Source organism: Pipra filicauda, unplaced genomic scaffold (genome assembly GCF_003945595.2).
Source record: "Pipra filicauda isolate LSUMZ 115617 unplaced genomic scaffold, ASM394559v2 scaffold3_size10097308_pilon, whole genome shotgun sequence".
In the NCBI taxonomy this organism is placed as follows: Eukaryota; Metazoa; Chordata; class Aves; order Passeriformes; family Pipridae; genus Pipra; species Pipra filicauda.
The window spans coordinates 2523010-2536471 of record NW_024104532.1 but is presented as its reverse complement, the minus strand read 5'-3'; the positions used below and the strand labels follow the sequence as shown (position 1 = coordinate 2536471).

Here is a 13462-nt window from a genome sequence, read left to right as displayed (position 1 = left end):
CTGCTACACTTTATTGTGGCTTTGTGGTTAAACAAGCATGAAAATGTCAAACTTAGCCAAAAGAGAAGAAAGAAACAACTTTCTCAAAAGCAGCTATTTCCAGCCTCTATTAACACTGCACAGGTGTCTGGGTAAAACACACATTTCAGCATTTAATCAGTTACAGGGCGAGTATCCTCAGCACGCAACTATTTAGAGCCCCAAAGCCATGCAGCAGAGCACACAGCACTGTGCCAGAAGGCCTGGCTTAACTGCTTTTTTTGTTCCCAAAGGGAATCCCGTACAAGAATTCCAAATGCAGTCTGATTGGCAGTGGTAAATCACATACCCAATGAAACTATAAAATTGTTTTACGTCAGCAAATTCCACTAATCTTCACTTCTGCCTTATTTGCTTTAAATCACATCCCAAAGTTTGTAGCAAAAATATGCCAAGTGTTGCCATTTAACTACGATGAAAACTTTAAAGTTCGAGCTTAGTGGGAACTGCACAGTTGTGACTGCAATCTGTTGTGATCTCTTACACTGAAACTCGGCCTGCTGCACACAAGGATGGGTCACATCTTCTCTCAAAGCACTGGCAAGCAGAGGAAACTCCTCTTCTGTAAGCTGCAGTCAATTCAGCTTCCAGCATCAGTCTCTCTATTTTCAACATACTTGGCCTTGGCCGACATATAGAAATGGTCTTTTCACAGCAGTAGAGGTTTACTCAGTACCACCAGCACTGGGGATGTTACAGCAGCCCAGACAGCAGCTCCAGTGCCTCCCCATGGCACATCTATCCACAAAGGGCAGGTGTTCTCGGGGCTCATGTGCTATTTAGGGCAGGGGAATTGGATTACACTGCGGTTGCTGTTCTGGCACTTTTGCAAGCAAACCCAGGCCCTGACTGCTGCACCCCTGTGTGCAGCACCAGGACAGTGTACACTCCTCTCCACCCAACCATCACCATCTCACTCAGGAGCCTTCCTCTGCCACTACCCTCCTGCCTTTACTGCCTCTCAGCAGCTCCTCTTCTCTAGCTCTCTCTGCAGACTTTATCTTCATCTCACACAGCAACACTGCAGGGATGCTTCAACTGCAAAACCAGCACGAAGCCATGAGAACCCGGCTGGATCTCAGTGGAGAGGAGGAACTCACTCCCTCGGCTGTGACACTCCTGCGGCAGAGCCCCGACAGCCCAGAACAACGTGTATCCTCTCAACTGCTCTGTGGAAACTTCAGTCCTCAGAAACACACAGACCCAACCAGAGGAGTCAGTGAATGATTAAGCTGGTCATGATTTAAAACCAGAACTTTTACCCCCTTGTGTTACACCCTATGGGCTCGTTTTCAGTGCCTGTTGTGATTTGCCTTGGGCAGGTCCCACAGCCACCAAGCCAGGAGATGCCTTTGCCACATTGAATCATAGGTGCAGGCAGTCTCCAGTAACCACTAAGAGCAAAATACACACATCAACATGTGTACTGAGGGAATACATAAGTGATAAAATAACACAGGCTCAAAATTCTGATGAGTTCTATTAACTTATGATATTGCAAGTAGATTAGAGCAATTTAGTTTGGTGAAATGTATGCAAAAATTTAATTTTATTATTTTTATTAATGTGTGTTCCCGTGGATTCTGAGGATGGTATGTGTCAAATGTGGTTCTGTTGTCCTTCTGCACACACCTTTTTATTTCTTCCTTTGGCTTTAACCAAATGTTCCCACCACTGTGGGAGAGGCAGGGCTGTCTGATCTTGTGGTCCTCAGAGGCCTCCTCCTTCCTAGATCACTTCCCTTACAATGCTGCTGCCTCATTTTTTTCTGCCATCTTTCAGACCCACCTCCAGCCCAGCCTCCCTGGCAGCTTCCCTCCCTTCTGTTCTCCTCTTCGCCCATCAGGCAGCCACACCAGAGCTGCAAATTAGGAAATTTGTGGGGCTCTCCAACTTGTTATTTAACAGCTAGTAAAATTTCACACTGAAATGCAAAAATTCCCCCAAAAACCCCAAACACATCATCTTCATGAGATTCTACAGAACAAATCAAAAAGACAAACTGTGTCAAACAGCACTACAAAAGATAAAATCAGAGCAGCCATTGAGGCTTAGTTTCAGACAACTTTCTAGCGCTGACCTACCCCACTAACACCAAGCACGTGGCTCTAAGGAACATATTATAAAGATGCAAGTTTAAAAATAATCCCAAGCTTAGAGAAGGATGCTCATTTTACCTTTCATGGTGCAGAAACTAATGATTTGTAATGTATTTAAAACTTTCTGGCCAATAACCTGAGCACAAGCCATCTTTGTTCTCCATGCTTACAGAGAACTCAAATCAAGGTACATTTTCTTCTGCTCAGATGTAGACATCTCCACATTATCAGACAGCCCCAAGTTCCATAACTTATCCTTTAAATGAAAAAGTATAAAATGTATACAAATACACACTCTGGCGCAAGTCCAGCTCCCTTACCTTGTGCAGAGAATTCAGACTGGGGAGCAAAGTTGCCAAGCTTTGTTTCTGAGTCCATCACACTGGTGTTTGGCTTACCACATACATTCAAATGTTTATCAACTATGTCTAAACGATTCTCAAAGTCCTGAACTGCCAGGTCTCCCTCAAGCACCTTTGAATGAGGGGAATGCCTACGTCCCAAGCACTCATTTCCCTTCAGTGAAAAGCCACGAGAATTCAGGCCAAAGGCACTCTCCAAGTTTCCTTGTTCCCTAGATCTACTGATGTGCTTATTAGATCTAGCACTGCTTTGGTTAAAACGCTGCCATCGCTTTTTGGGTGCTACGTGATTTATATCATTAGACTCATCACCAAGAGAGCTCTCACTATTTGCCTCTGAATCCAAGTCTGGACTCTGCCCATTTTCAGCAGAATTGCAGCTCTCAACATTTCTACCAGCTTCAGGTCTCCTTCCAATACGACCTAAATTGTCATCAGATAAACAGGCAGAGTCTTCATCAGTTGAATGCTCTGTTAAATCAATACACTCTTTCCTCTCAGTATCTTCTGCCTCATTACCTAGAGGACTGGTAACCGAACCATGCACACGGAATGCATGTTCTCCTGAATCTCTGGATAACCGACTTAGCAACTTACTTGGCCCTCCTGGTTTTAAGTCCTTTCTGTTTGAAATTGTTTTATCTCCAAGCTTAGATGACTGCTTAGATTTTGAACAGTTGCGTTTGGACACGCAATTTGTGCCATTTGTCCCAGAAACAGCAGCACTTGCAGGCTCCCTTTTACCAGAACCAATCCCCGTCAACTTGGTTGGAGGATTGCGTGAAAATGAGGAGTTGCTTATAGTGGAGTTTGGATTTACTGTTTCCTGGACACAATCTCCATTTTTTTCTATTTTATATGGGGGACCTACAATAGACAAAGACTTCAGACCACTCGCAGAATTGCTTCCAGAACCATCAGCTGTGCTGGTATTTCGAAATGGGACTATATTTTGACCAGTCATCAGTTGCTGCTCTTTTGTCTTACTGTCATGCATATCCTTCAACATCATTAACAAGGTGCTGAATTTGTAATCTGGTTCAATAGGCAAACGACCATGACCAGAGGCAGAAGAGAAAAGTAAAGGTACTGTGGCCTTTGGAGTGCCAGAGTCACTGGCATCATCATTCATGGACCGGTAAGACAGTTCCTTCAGCTCCGACAAGACGTGCTTCACCACAGCCGTTTCGATTTCAGCAGAATCCCTGGGTTTCTCATGCATGTTGTTTAATAGTTTCTGACCATCAACTTTTCCACTTCTCTGAAGGCCAGAGAAACCTTTGGTATCCGAAGAGCAGCAATTCACACCACCCTCCTCTTCCGCAAGAGAAGGCTCCAACCCACCAACCTTTTCTTTATGTTTGCATTTTATACTCCTGATTCGGGGTAATTTCATGCTTTTCGGTTTTAAGATTGCTTGATTTGCAACAGCAGGCCAGGAGCTATCCTTGGAGACACTTTGGGGGGTAGTGTGCTTGTTTGCTGGGGAAAGATTGTCATTTCTCACATCCGAAGAGCACTCAAGAGCCATCAATGACATCTCAGCATCAGAGAAGCCAACTTCCAGCTCTTCATCTGCAAATTCAGCATCAAGTCTGCTGGTTACTGAACCTCCCAGAGGTTTGCGATCTCTGTATGACTTCTTCCTGGCCCTTCTGCTGCTCTTCTGAGAAAGATACATGGAAAGTTTAATGTTTCCACTTGACGTCATAGGAAATTCCTTCTCCGCTTTATCTGAAGAATCACTAACTTCAAGAGCACTAGAGGCTCTCTCTGAATTTTGGTCCATGGTATCTACATCACTGTCCCCACCATCAGAGAGGGAAGAGGATGAATCCGATTCAGTTTGCTTTTTCTCAATACCAGCATCAGACGCAGAATAATGTATTTGTAATTTAGAACTGCACAAAATGCCCAGGGAGCTCTTCTCTCTCTCAAAAGATGGGCTGGAAAACAAATCCCCTTGGAGACTGTTCTTGAGAGTATCACTTTTACGATTCTCACAGTCCGTTTTCAAAGGTGTCTTTTCAAAACGTCTTTCTCCAAATGAGGAAAGCAAATGGTTTTCCCTGGTGCTGCTGGATGCTGTCAGGCTGTTGGCAATCCGGCGAAGTTCATGAGACGCGTGTTTCTCTGGTAGGTCCCCAGCAATTGTGTTTCTAACTATGCTCTCTGGTGTTTTGTCTTTGATTTCTCCCCTAGGTGCTTCCCCTCTCACGCTGCTCTTTTTTACTCTAGTCCTTTTTCTGCTTTCAGAGCTTTTTTTCACGTGTGGCTTAATGTGCAATTTTCCTTTTTCACTGGCCGCGTGTCTGGAGTCAAACGCCAAGGATTTAAAGCAGCCGTTCAGCTGCCTGTCCCTTTCTGCTCCAGGGCCATTGGTATAGTATTCTGACTGCATGTCCTTCTCACTGTCCGGCTCACTGGAGTTCTGGCTGCACTTCTGATCCTCTGGCCCTCTGAGAAGAATGTCTTCTGCCTGTCCAACACTGACTTCCCATTTAGCCATAAATCTTTGCGGAACCTTAAAAAGTTGGAAACAAAAAAAAATAGACAATATTTGAGCAGGTACCCAATGAGATAAAAGTGAAATTGAGAAGCACAAGGCACAGAACAGAGGGACATTCCTGCATTTTGCTTTTTTAAGATAATCACGTGGATTCCCTGAGACTGTGTCTAGGGGACACAGGAAGCACTGCTCCTGGGTAAGCACCCTGCACTCCTGCTGAGCATAACAGCGTAACTTCTGTGCATTCCCAACACAGCAAAAAGGTCCCTGTAACCACAGGTCTCCCAGGAACCAGATGTCCTGGCACCCCAACACATCCTGAATACAACAGCCTATAAGAGGAATCCATATGGTATGGATCCCTGGCACATAAATGCAAAGCAACAGCCAACAAGGCTCTCAAGGCAAATGCAGCATTGTTTTCCACAAAATATCTGAGCAGACCTGTTTGCTTTGCTCATTCTTGATTCTTCTTGCATCCCTTGAACTCAGAGTATGAATTAATCTGCCCTCTCCATCAACTCACCTTGGGACAAACATGAGATCCAAACACATCTAAGATGCACTTTATCAAATTTATGATGTTCATTGCTGAGAGGTCTCCCAGCTTTAACTCTGTACCTTTATTAAAAACAAAATCCTTCCTTATACTGGACAGGAACCTCTGCTAACACCCAAAATCAGCAAGAAAGTTGTTTCTTATGTGCTTGTGCAGTTTCTGGCTGCACAACAGCAAATCAGAGGTTTCACAACTGCTCTTAAAATCAAAATCAATTCCAAGGCAGGAAGAACAACTCAAATTTTCTGACTTTTCCTTTAAAAAATACCCAAACCAACAAAATCTCATCTCAGCAGATTAAAAAAATCATTTGATTCCCTCTACTGCAGCCTTGTTGACACTTCATTTACATATAGAACAAGATTCCAGTCAAGCAATTCTAGAACCAGAAAAGTTACTAGTGAGAATATCACTTGTTTTTGGGGGGCTGTGAGCACAAGGAGGGAAGTCCTTAAAAAAGTTACCGAACATGGCTTTGGAAAAGGAAAACCAAGTAAGAGCATTGCAACCAGAGACTCATATCTGCAAGAGCACGTTCGATCTGATGGTTCTGCATTAACATAGGTTATAAAGCTCTAGAATAAGAGAAAAAGAAAAACCAGATATCACTGCCTAGTGTAACTATGTGCTCTCTTACAGTAACACAGTAGCTGGTGCAGTTCTTCACTTCAGCAATTCTAACAAGTTAATTTCTCCCGTCGCCTTCCTAAAGACATAGACCAGACCCCTGTGTCACATTTCATTAACTGGCTACAACTGCTCAGCGCTGTTATGTTTGGAAACGGAGATGGTGCGATGAGCCACAAAACTCATTCCCACAGGCTCCCTGACAAAGCGTTTTCCAAGTCAAATTATAAGTCTTAACAGGTTTCTATAAAGAGAATTACTGAAGCAGGGCTAAAAACCCCACTGCTTTATCTCAGCCAGTGATCTAGTGAAGCGTGCAACTCCACTTCTGCTTCAGATCAGCCAAAAGGGGCTGCCAGGGAGCACAGGAAGTTTTTTAGCAGTGCTGCAATAAACATCAGGAGATAGCTGTGCTGCTGAACAGATCCCACACCAACAGAGCCCTGACTCCTCTGCTTCCCAGAGGAGTCCAGGGCAATAGAAGCAGCAGGCCACACCCCAGCACCAAAGAGAGCCTAAAAACTCCTGGCAGTTTATAAACTATGTTTGATGTAAGGATGCAAAGAATACCCTCCCTCGCTGCTTTGCTGCAATCAATCTCACAGAAGAAAGCTGTCAAAGTGCAATGCCAGGCATAAAGGAATATTTTGTACTGTGCAGATTCAAAGAATCAAAAACATGTTGAAGAAAACAGATCTTTCACCTTATGTTTGTAGCCTTTTTCCTTTTGCTTCCCTCTTTTCCGGGGAACAGGCAGCTCTTCAAACTGATGTCTTCCTTCAAAGAGGACAATAGCTTTCCCAGCAACCCAGCTTTTCTCTGAAGGTTCTCCTAAGGCATCCACATAGTACTCTCGGTATGGTCTCCCACTGGAAACTACTTTGAGAAATTCAACATAATTAACCCCTTGCATATAACAGAATAAAGACACACAAAAAGAATCACAGAAAGCGGTAACAATTTGCCAGATAATTTTCAATCACATTTTGCTTAATGACATTCCCACATGAATGCCAGTTCTGGGAATTTCTGCTCAAAACTAAGGGAGACCCCTTTGATCCCTGCTGTCTATGTTCTATGTTGCTACACTCTGTTTTTATTTGGGTTTTTTTCTTATGAACAATAGATTAATGATGGGTCATCTTCCTAGAGCAGAGATTGTTTGCAAAGAAAATGGCAAAGATATCTAAATATTTTTTCCTTGAGAGGCACAACATACCAGGCAGGACATTTCTTTTCTGCTGCTCCCTGATTAATGATTAAATAGTCCAGTCCACTTGACCGTTGGGAAAACACAACGGTGCTGGCAACACCCAGAACTGACATCCTTCTGGATATGATCTACTCACACAGGTTGAGCCTCCTCCACCACAATATATCTCATCTTGCTCAATGCTTTGATACCAAACAAACTCTTATTTAGGACACAAAACATATAAACAAACACATGCACACACACTACAAGGATTAGGTGCAACATGACAAAACATTAGTTGCAATGAGTCCATTTTTGGGGCACAAAGGTGCAGAATAAGAGAAGAAATTCAATTGTAAGGACACATTCAAAGATTTTTCAAAGGTGCTTTCTGTGCAAGGATGTTGAACAGACATGGTACAAGTAAGAACTGAACCGGTACTGGGTGTGCTGGTGAAAAAAAACAGGTCACAAGCATTAGAACAGAGCGAACAAGGCTTGAAAACAAGGGATATAAAGTTCTCCCTGCATTTTGCTGCAAAGTATGCTTAACCTTCTCCTTATGAACATTCAGTTTAGACTTCCAGCTCATTTGGTTTGTGATGCCTCTTCCAGGAGTGCCAGCACAGTGTGGCAGCCTGGCCTCAAGAGATGCTGACAGTGAGATTCTGACAAAGACCACTGAGAGGATAATAAATAATGACCAGAGCAACCTCAAACCATGGACAAAGATGGCAGGCTTCATCCATCCCATTCACAGTACTGGGACTTGAGCCACTGAGCCTCAAAATTCCAGCTCCAAAAATCTTTGAGCAGAGAGTTTGCTGAAAAAAAGGCAAACTGCCTTGAACAAGACATCATTCCTCAAACCCAAGAGAAGAGGTTTCTGCACAAGTGATGAGTTTGAAGCGACCTGCCTTGTTTTGAAGGGCTTGTTCCCTTGGCAACAGAGAGCCAAGGCAGGAGGGCTCTGCTTCCTACAGTGTACACAGAGCCCAGCAGCTCTACCTGCCCAAAGGCACCAGAGTTCAGATCCACCTGCTCTGCCACTTTGGCATTGGGAAGAGGAGACCAGCAGACCACATACAGCCACAACTGGAAAATGCAATTTTCCCCGGAGCTCCATTGGTTTGAACACAGATAAAACAATGATGGGAGAGTCCACCATGTGGCTGGAGATCAGGCCTTGAAGGAATTTGTTAATATCATGTTTTCTCCCTGCAGAATTCCTTTATTAGAAATCCTCATACAGAGGCTGAGAGGGGAATACTGGACAGCTATATACATTAAATCCTGTCGTGAGGAGGGATGTGGGGGAGAATATATGTCAGCAAATCTTCTGGAAACATCTTCACCAGAAATCTGAGAGCCGGAAAGAGACTATTTAAAACAGCACATTCAATATTCTCTAGAATCAGGATGCATGTCTCCCAAAGGATGAAGGGGAAGGTGGAGAAATAGCAAGTAAGAAGAATACAGCAACCAGGCTTGGGGATGATGTGAGTACCATGTAGGAAAAGCTATTTTGTGTCTCTAGACAAATAGCAGCAGACTCTGAGCTGACGGCCACTCAAAAAAAGTCCACTTCTGCCCAGCACTTGTCCTTACGCTGGCAAGGGCCACAAATCCTGGAGAGAAATACATCAGTGAGTAGCAACCTCACAGGTCTAGAGCTGTCAGTGGCAGATGACAACAGTTCAAAGGGTTTCCAGTTGCCCATAGAACAAAAAGAATCAGAAGGGGAAACCAGGAACAACTAAGCCTTTCTGTTTGTGGCAGTCTCCCCATGGCAGCTGGTATGATCCTAAAAGCAAACGATTAATCACTTCCCTTCTGTTCTCTCTATCACTCACATACCTTTGTCTTTAGCCTGTAAGACTCTCTTCGTTCCTGGCTCTCCCCTGTGTTCCAGCACATACAGCTCTGCCACATTTCCTCCATGTCTCCTCATCACACTCGGCTGACTCACACTATGCCCTAAACTTTCATATACATGGCTCCATCTCCAGGGTTTTCCAGTATTTCTCCATAAACAGCCCCTTGCTTTCTCACGCCAAACAAGACCCAAAAAGTTTTACTTCCTTGCACACATTCCCATCACACCTTCAGGCATTCAGCTGCTACTCTACACTCCGCTTCTCACCCTCTGCAGCCTCCCGTTCTCCAAGACTGGCCAACTCTCTGTGTCCTCACACACTCCAGTCTTCCCAGCTCTGCTTCCTCACCTGTTGCACCTCTCTGATCCTCTTCCTTTTTCTCTGCATCTCTTTTCTGAGAGGCTGCTCTTTCTTCTGCACCACCCTGAGCTCAGCCCAGCTACTCGTCCCTCCTATACTCTGTGAAGAAAAGCCTACATGTCCAACAGCTATCTGTGTCACTTCCACCAGCCCCAGCCCCCTCTTCCTCCTGCCATCTCCCTGATTTAGGACTGCTTTATGGATCTAGGTCTTCCACAGTAGGGTCTATTTCTTCACACCTTTCAAGGGCCAGAAGTACTTTTAAAATTAATTAAAAACTGCAGCACCCTGCCATACACAACACCTCCACTTTGCGGTCTGAGTAGATACAGTACCTTTCATTTTTGAGTGACAGTCCAGCACTGGGTCGTGACAAATTGTGCATGGCCACCATGGGCGTCTGTTGAACTTGGCCCAAACAAGATCTCCAACTTCATACTTCACTGGAATAGGTTTCTTCTGGGCTTGGATCTTCAGGGAAAAAAATAGAACACAAGAAATCACTAAAGCTTCAGATGCTTTTGAAGAGATTTGCCTCCCCCCTGTGTGCAGATTGCATCAGACAGCAGAGACATTTACATTAAAAAGCAAGGCCTTATTTTTACTTAGTGGTTCCTACCCCTTCAGAGAACACAATGGTTCTCAGCATCCTTCTGAAAAAACAAAACAATAAGAGGATTTGAGCAGGCTTTTCTTATATTTTAGTAAGGAACATGACCTCTTGTAAATGACTGCACTCAAACCACATTTGAGCACCTAAATATTTGGAACCACTATTAACCCTCATTACTTCACTCACAACAATTTGTTCATTTCAAAGGTTAAAACGTCCAGAAAAAGTAGTAGAAGAGACAGCAAAATTTTTCTGACTTAAAGGTGATGAGAACAGCAAAGTAAGGTTTTATCAACTGGGGGGGCAGGGGGGAGGTTGGGATGTACAGAGCAGAAAGAGAGCACAACAGCAGCCACTCCCCTCTAGGAGACAGATGGACACACTGACCTTGCCTGTCTCCAAAACCCACTCACAAGTATGAACTCTGTAGAGAGTCACTCAAACCCGCTCAGCTTCCCAGGGCTGTGCAGCAGCCACGAAAATGCCACAATCTTTCAACACACAAACCCTAAGGCTGCTTAATGCCATTTCTGTATCACTGTCCAAGAGCAGAGAGCAGATCCTGTGCTGTTTGCTCTCTGTCTGGATGTGCACCACCAGCAGAAACCTCTGCCAAGGAGAGGTTTGGTGTGTTGTGACTAATTGAGCCAAGCCAAGGTACAGTAGGTTTTCACAGGAATCAGGAGTCCCTGTGCCCAGCTGTGATGTATCCTGCCTGTTTAGCAGCACCCACCAACACATTCCAGGTGGGTTCAGCATTTAAGAGCTCCAAAAAGTGCTGGAGGTATTTCTCCTGCCAATAAGCACAAGCAATATGCTCCTCATTAAAGCTGTCACAGTACAAACACACACCTTCTCGCTTCACTTCTGTCCTGCTCACCACCCTGCTTGAGGCACGTCTCTTGCCATTCCCAGTTCGACATCCCAGCAACAAAAACACAACAGACCTCTCTAATAAAAGGTATAGTCTGCTTTAGATTGAGTTTTATGGGTTTTCTTCATGTGGTTAAAGAAAATACAAAAGGATAAATCCTGTCATATGAAAAAAAAAGCAGGTAATGATGTTACAGACTACATTGTTGAAATTCTTCTCACTCACTCATCAAAATCCACACAATAACTTACAGCTGAGCAGATCAGGAACCAGAAGGTGAAACAGCACTGGGCAGGGGCTGCAGCCTCCTGCTCTGCCAGTGCCTTGCTGCATCGTCCACATCCATGAGCACCTGAGACATTTCCTTGACTGCTACTTTTTAAATGCAGATGTACTTTCAGATGCAAAACCCCTCTTATTTTGGTCCATTTCCACCTTGTGTTCTTCCTAAATGTGACTTTTGCCTCAAATTCTTTACACAGATTTCCATCCTGGGCTTTAAGGGGCACGTATATATCCAAATTGATTATCTCTGATGTCGTGCATACACATACAATGGATGTGCATCTTAATGACAACTGTAACCTGAGCACAGTCAGCCGGACGGAGCAGTAAAACCACCAGTAAAAGCACCATCCTGGAGATTTGCCAGAGCCATTCACACTGATCCACCTGAGGGACACCCACAACCCCTGCCCCCAGGCAAGTCTGCATTTAAATCAACTCTTTGTCACCCTCCAACACCCCACACTGGTGCCCGGATGAAAAAGTGGCTTTCAAGAAACTATTCAGACAATGCCTAAACCTCTCTTTCCAAGAAGTCAGCAGCTATTCTCATTCCTCTGGGGTTTGCTCTCTCCCTTCCCTGGAATTAGCAGTCAGGTGTTGAACTCATCATCACCCACCACAAAGGCCCCACAGAGATTGCAGAGGCAGATTAGGAAGCACCATGACTCCAAGAAGAGCCTCATGACAGGATGCACTGTAGCAGGTCACTGTCTTTGCATGATTTTCCTCTCTACTCCCCATAAATACCACCAACCTGTCAGAGATGCCTGTACATTTCCACAGGAAAAAAAAATTTCGCTAGTGAGTTTTAAAACTTAAAACATTTAAAAAAAACAACAGCAGAGGAGCGAAAGCAGCAGTTGTTGCCCTTTCCAGGTACATCAAGGCTCTTCCCTTAAACTGCTGTGTGATGCAAAAATTACAGCCCCAAAGCATATATTTCTTGGGTCAGAATACAGCAAATTTTATTTCTATTACAATTACCATCTACTATGCCAAGATCAAACTGCTGATATATTCTGATGGCCAAAAATTCAGCCCTGAAGTAATGGTAATTTCTGTGAGGAAAAGCCCAAGTTTTTAAAACACAACAAACATCAGATGTAGTCCTTACATCTGATCACAGCACTGTTCACCTTCAGAGGATGGAAATGTTCAAGTTTTTAAATAACAAGAAAACTTGTGAGCCACTGCACATCAGGTACTTACCATGTTGTAACTCCAGTGGAGATACAACGAAGAAATCCAAAGCAGGTAAGACACTTGGTTAGTGAGGAAGGGAAGGGCAGGGCCTTCCTCCATAGATGAGCAACATCAAGGTTTTGTATTGTTAGGTGTTCTAAAGGGAGTCAGTACTGTCTACTCTGTTATCAACTGCCTGGCATTAATGTGCTGTTCAGATATGACAAACTACAGCCTAAACTCTAGACAATACACAGCAGTTCAGATCACTTTGTGCTATTTTTGGACAAAACAAGACTGTACCTTGCAGATGTTTTTAATCAAACCCTCTCCACCGATGCAAGACCCAAAGGATCACTGTGGAAGGGCTCACAAGCAGAGGTTCAGCAGCAGTATGACACAAATACTACCTGCAAAGTCACCTCTTAAATTTGTACTGTGCCAAACACGGTGTGCAAATCACTGAGTGAAATACCAAACGTTGGTGCTCAGCTTCATGAGAAGGAGGCTTTTTATCAGAAAGCCAAGTACCTTCACCCTCTTGAAATTCTCATCATACAGCAAATAATGAAACTTATCAAGGAAAGAAAGCTTACATTTTGAAGAGATTTTATTATGGTACATAATACTGCCAGTCCTCAACTGTCTGTCACCAATATTCCTACATTTAAAATAACCACATCATTAAAAAGTAGACAAAATAACCTTTATCCAGTAACCACTCTTGGCTCTGTCATTGGAAGCTGCTGTTCAATCCATTAATCTTGCTGGAAGAAGTGGCACAAAGCAGAAAGCCCACAAACACACACACACAAGGCTGACAGCCACAGGCTGCACCTCTCCTGCAGCACTGGACATCTCTAAATAACAATCAGAGT

General features: G+C 44.0%; 1 protein-coding gene across 5 annotated transcripts in view; it reads right to left on the bottom strand.

Moving 5' to 3' along the window:
* Positions 1-13462, bottom strand: part of NSD1 (nuclear receptor binding SET domain protein 1) — a 63151-nt gene that overhangs the window by 35297 nt on the left and 14392 nt on the right. For 3 of the 5 annotated variants that reach the window (XM_039385235.1, XM_039385233.1, XM_039385234.1), the window contains exons 3-5: positions 9963-10098; positions 6899-7071; positions 2459-5024 (exon numbers count right to left, since the gene is read on the bottom strand). In XM_039385235.1, the coding sequence (XP_039241169.1) occupies positions 2459-5024; positions 6899-7071; positions 9963-10098 (2875 nt within the window). Of the gene's footprint in view, positions 1-2458; positions 5025-6898; positions 7075-9962; positions 10099-13462 lie in introns of those variants that run through there. The other 2 variants (XM_039385236.1, XM_027718813.2) reach the window with 2 other exon arrangements.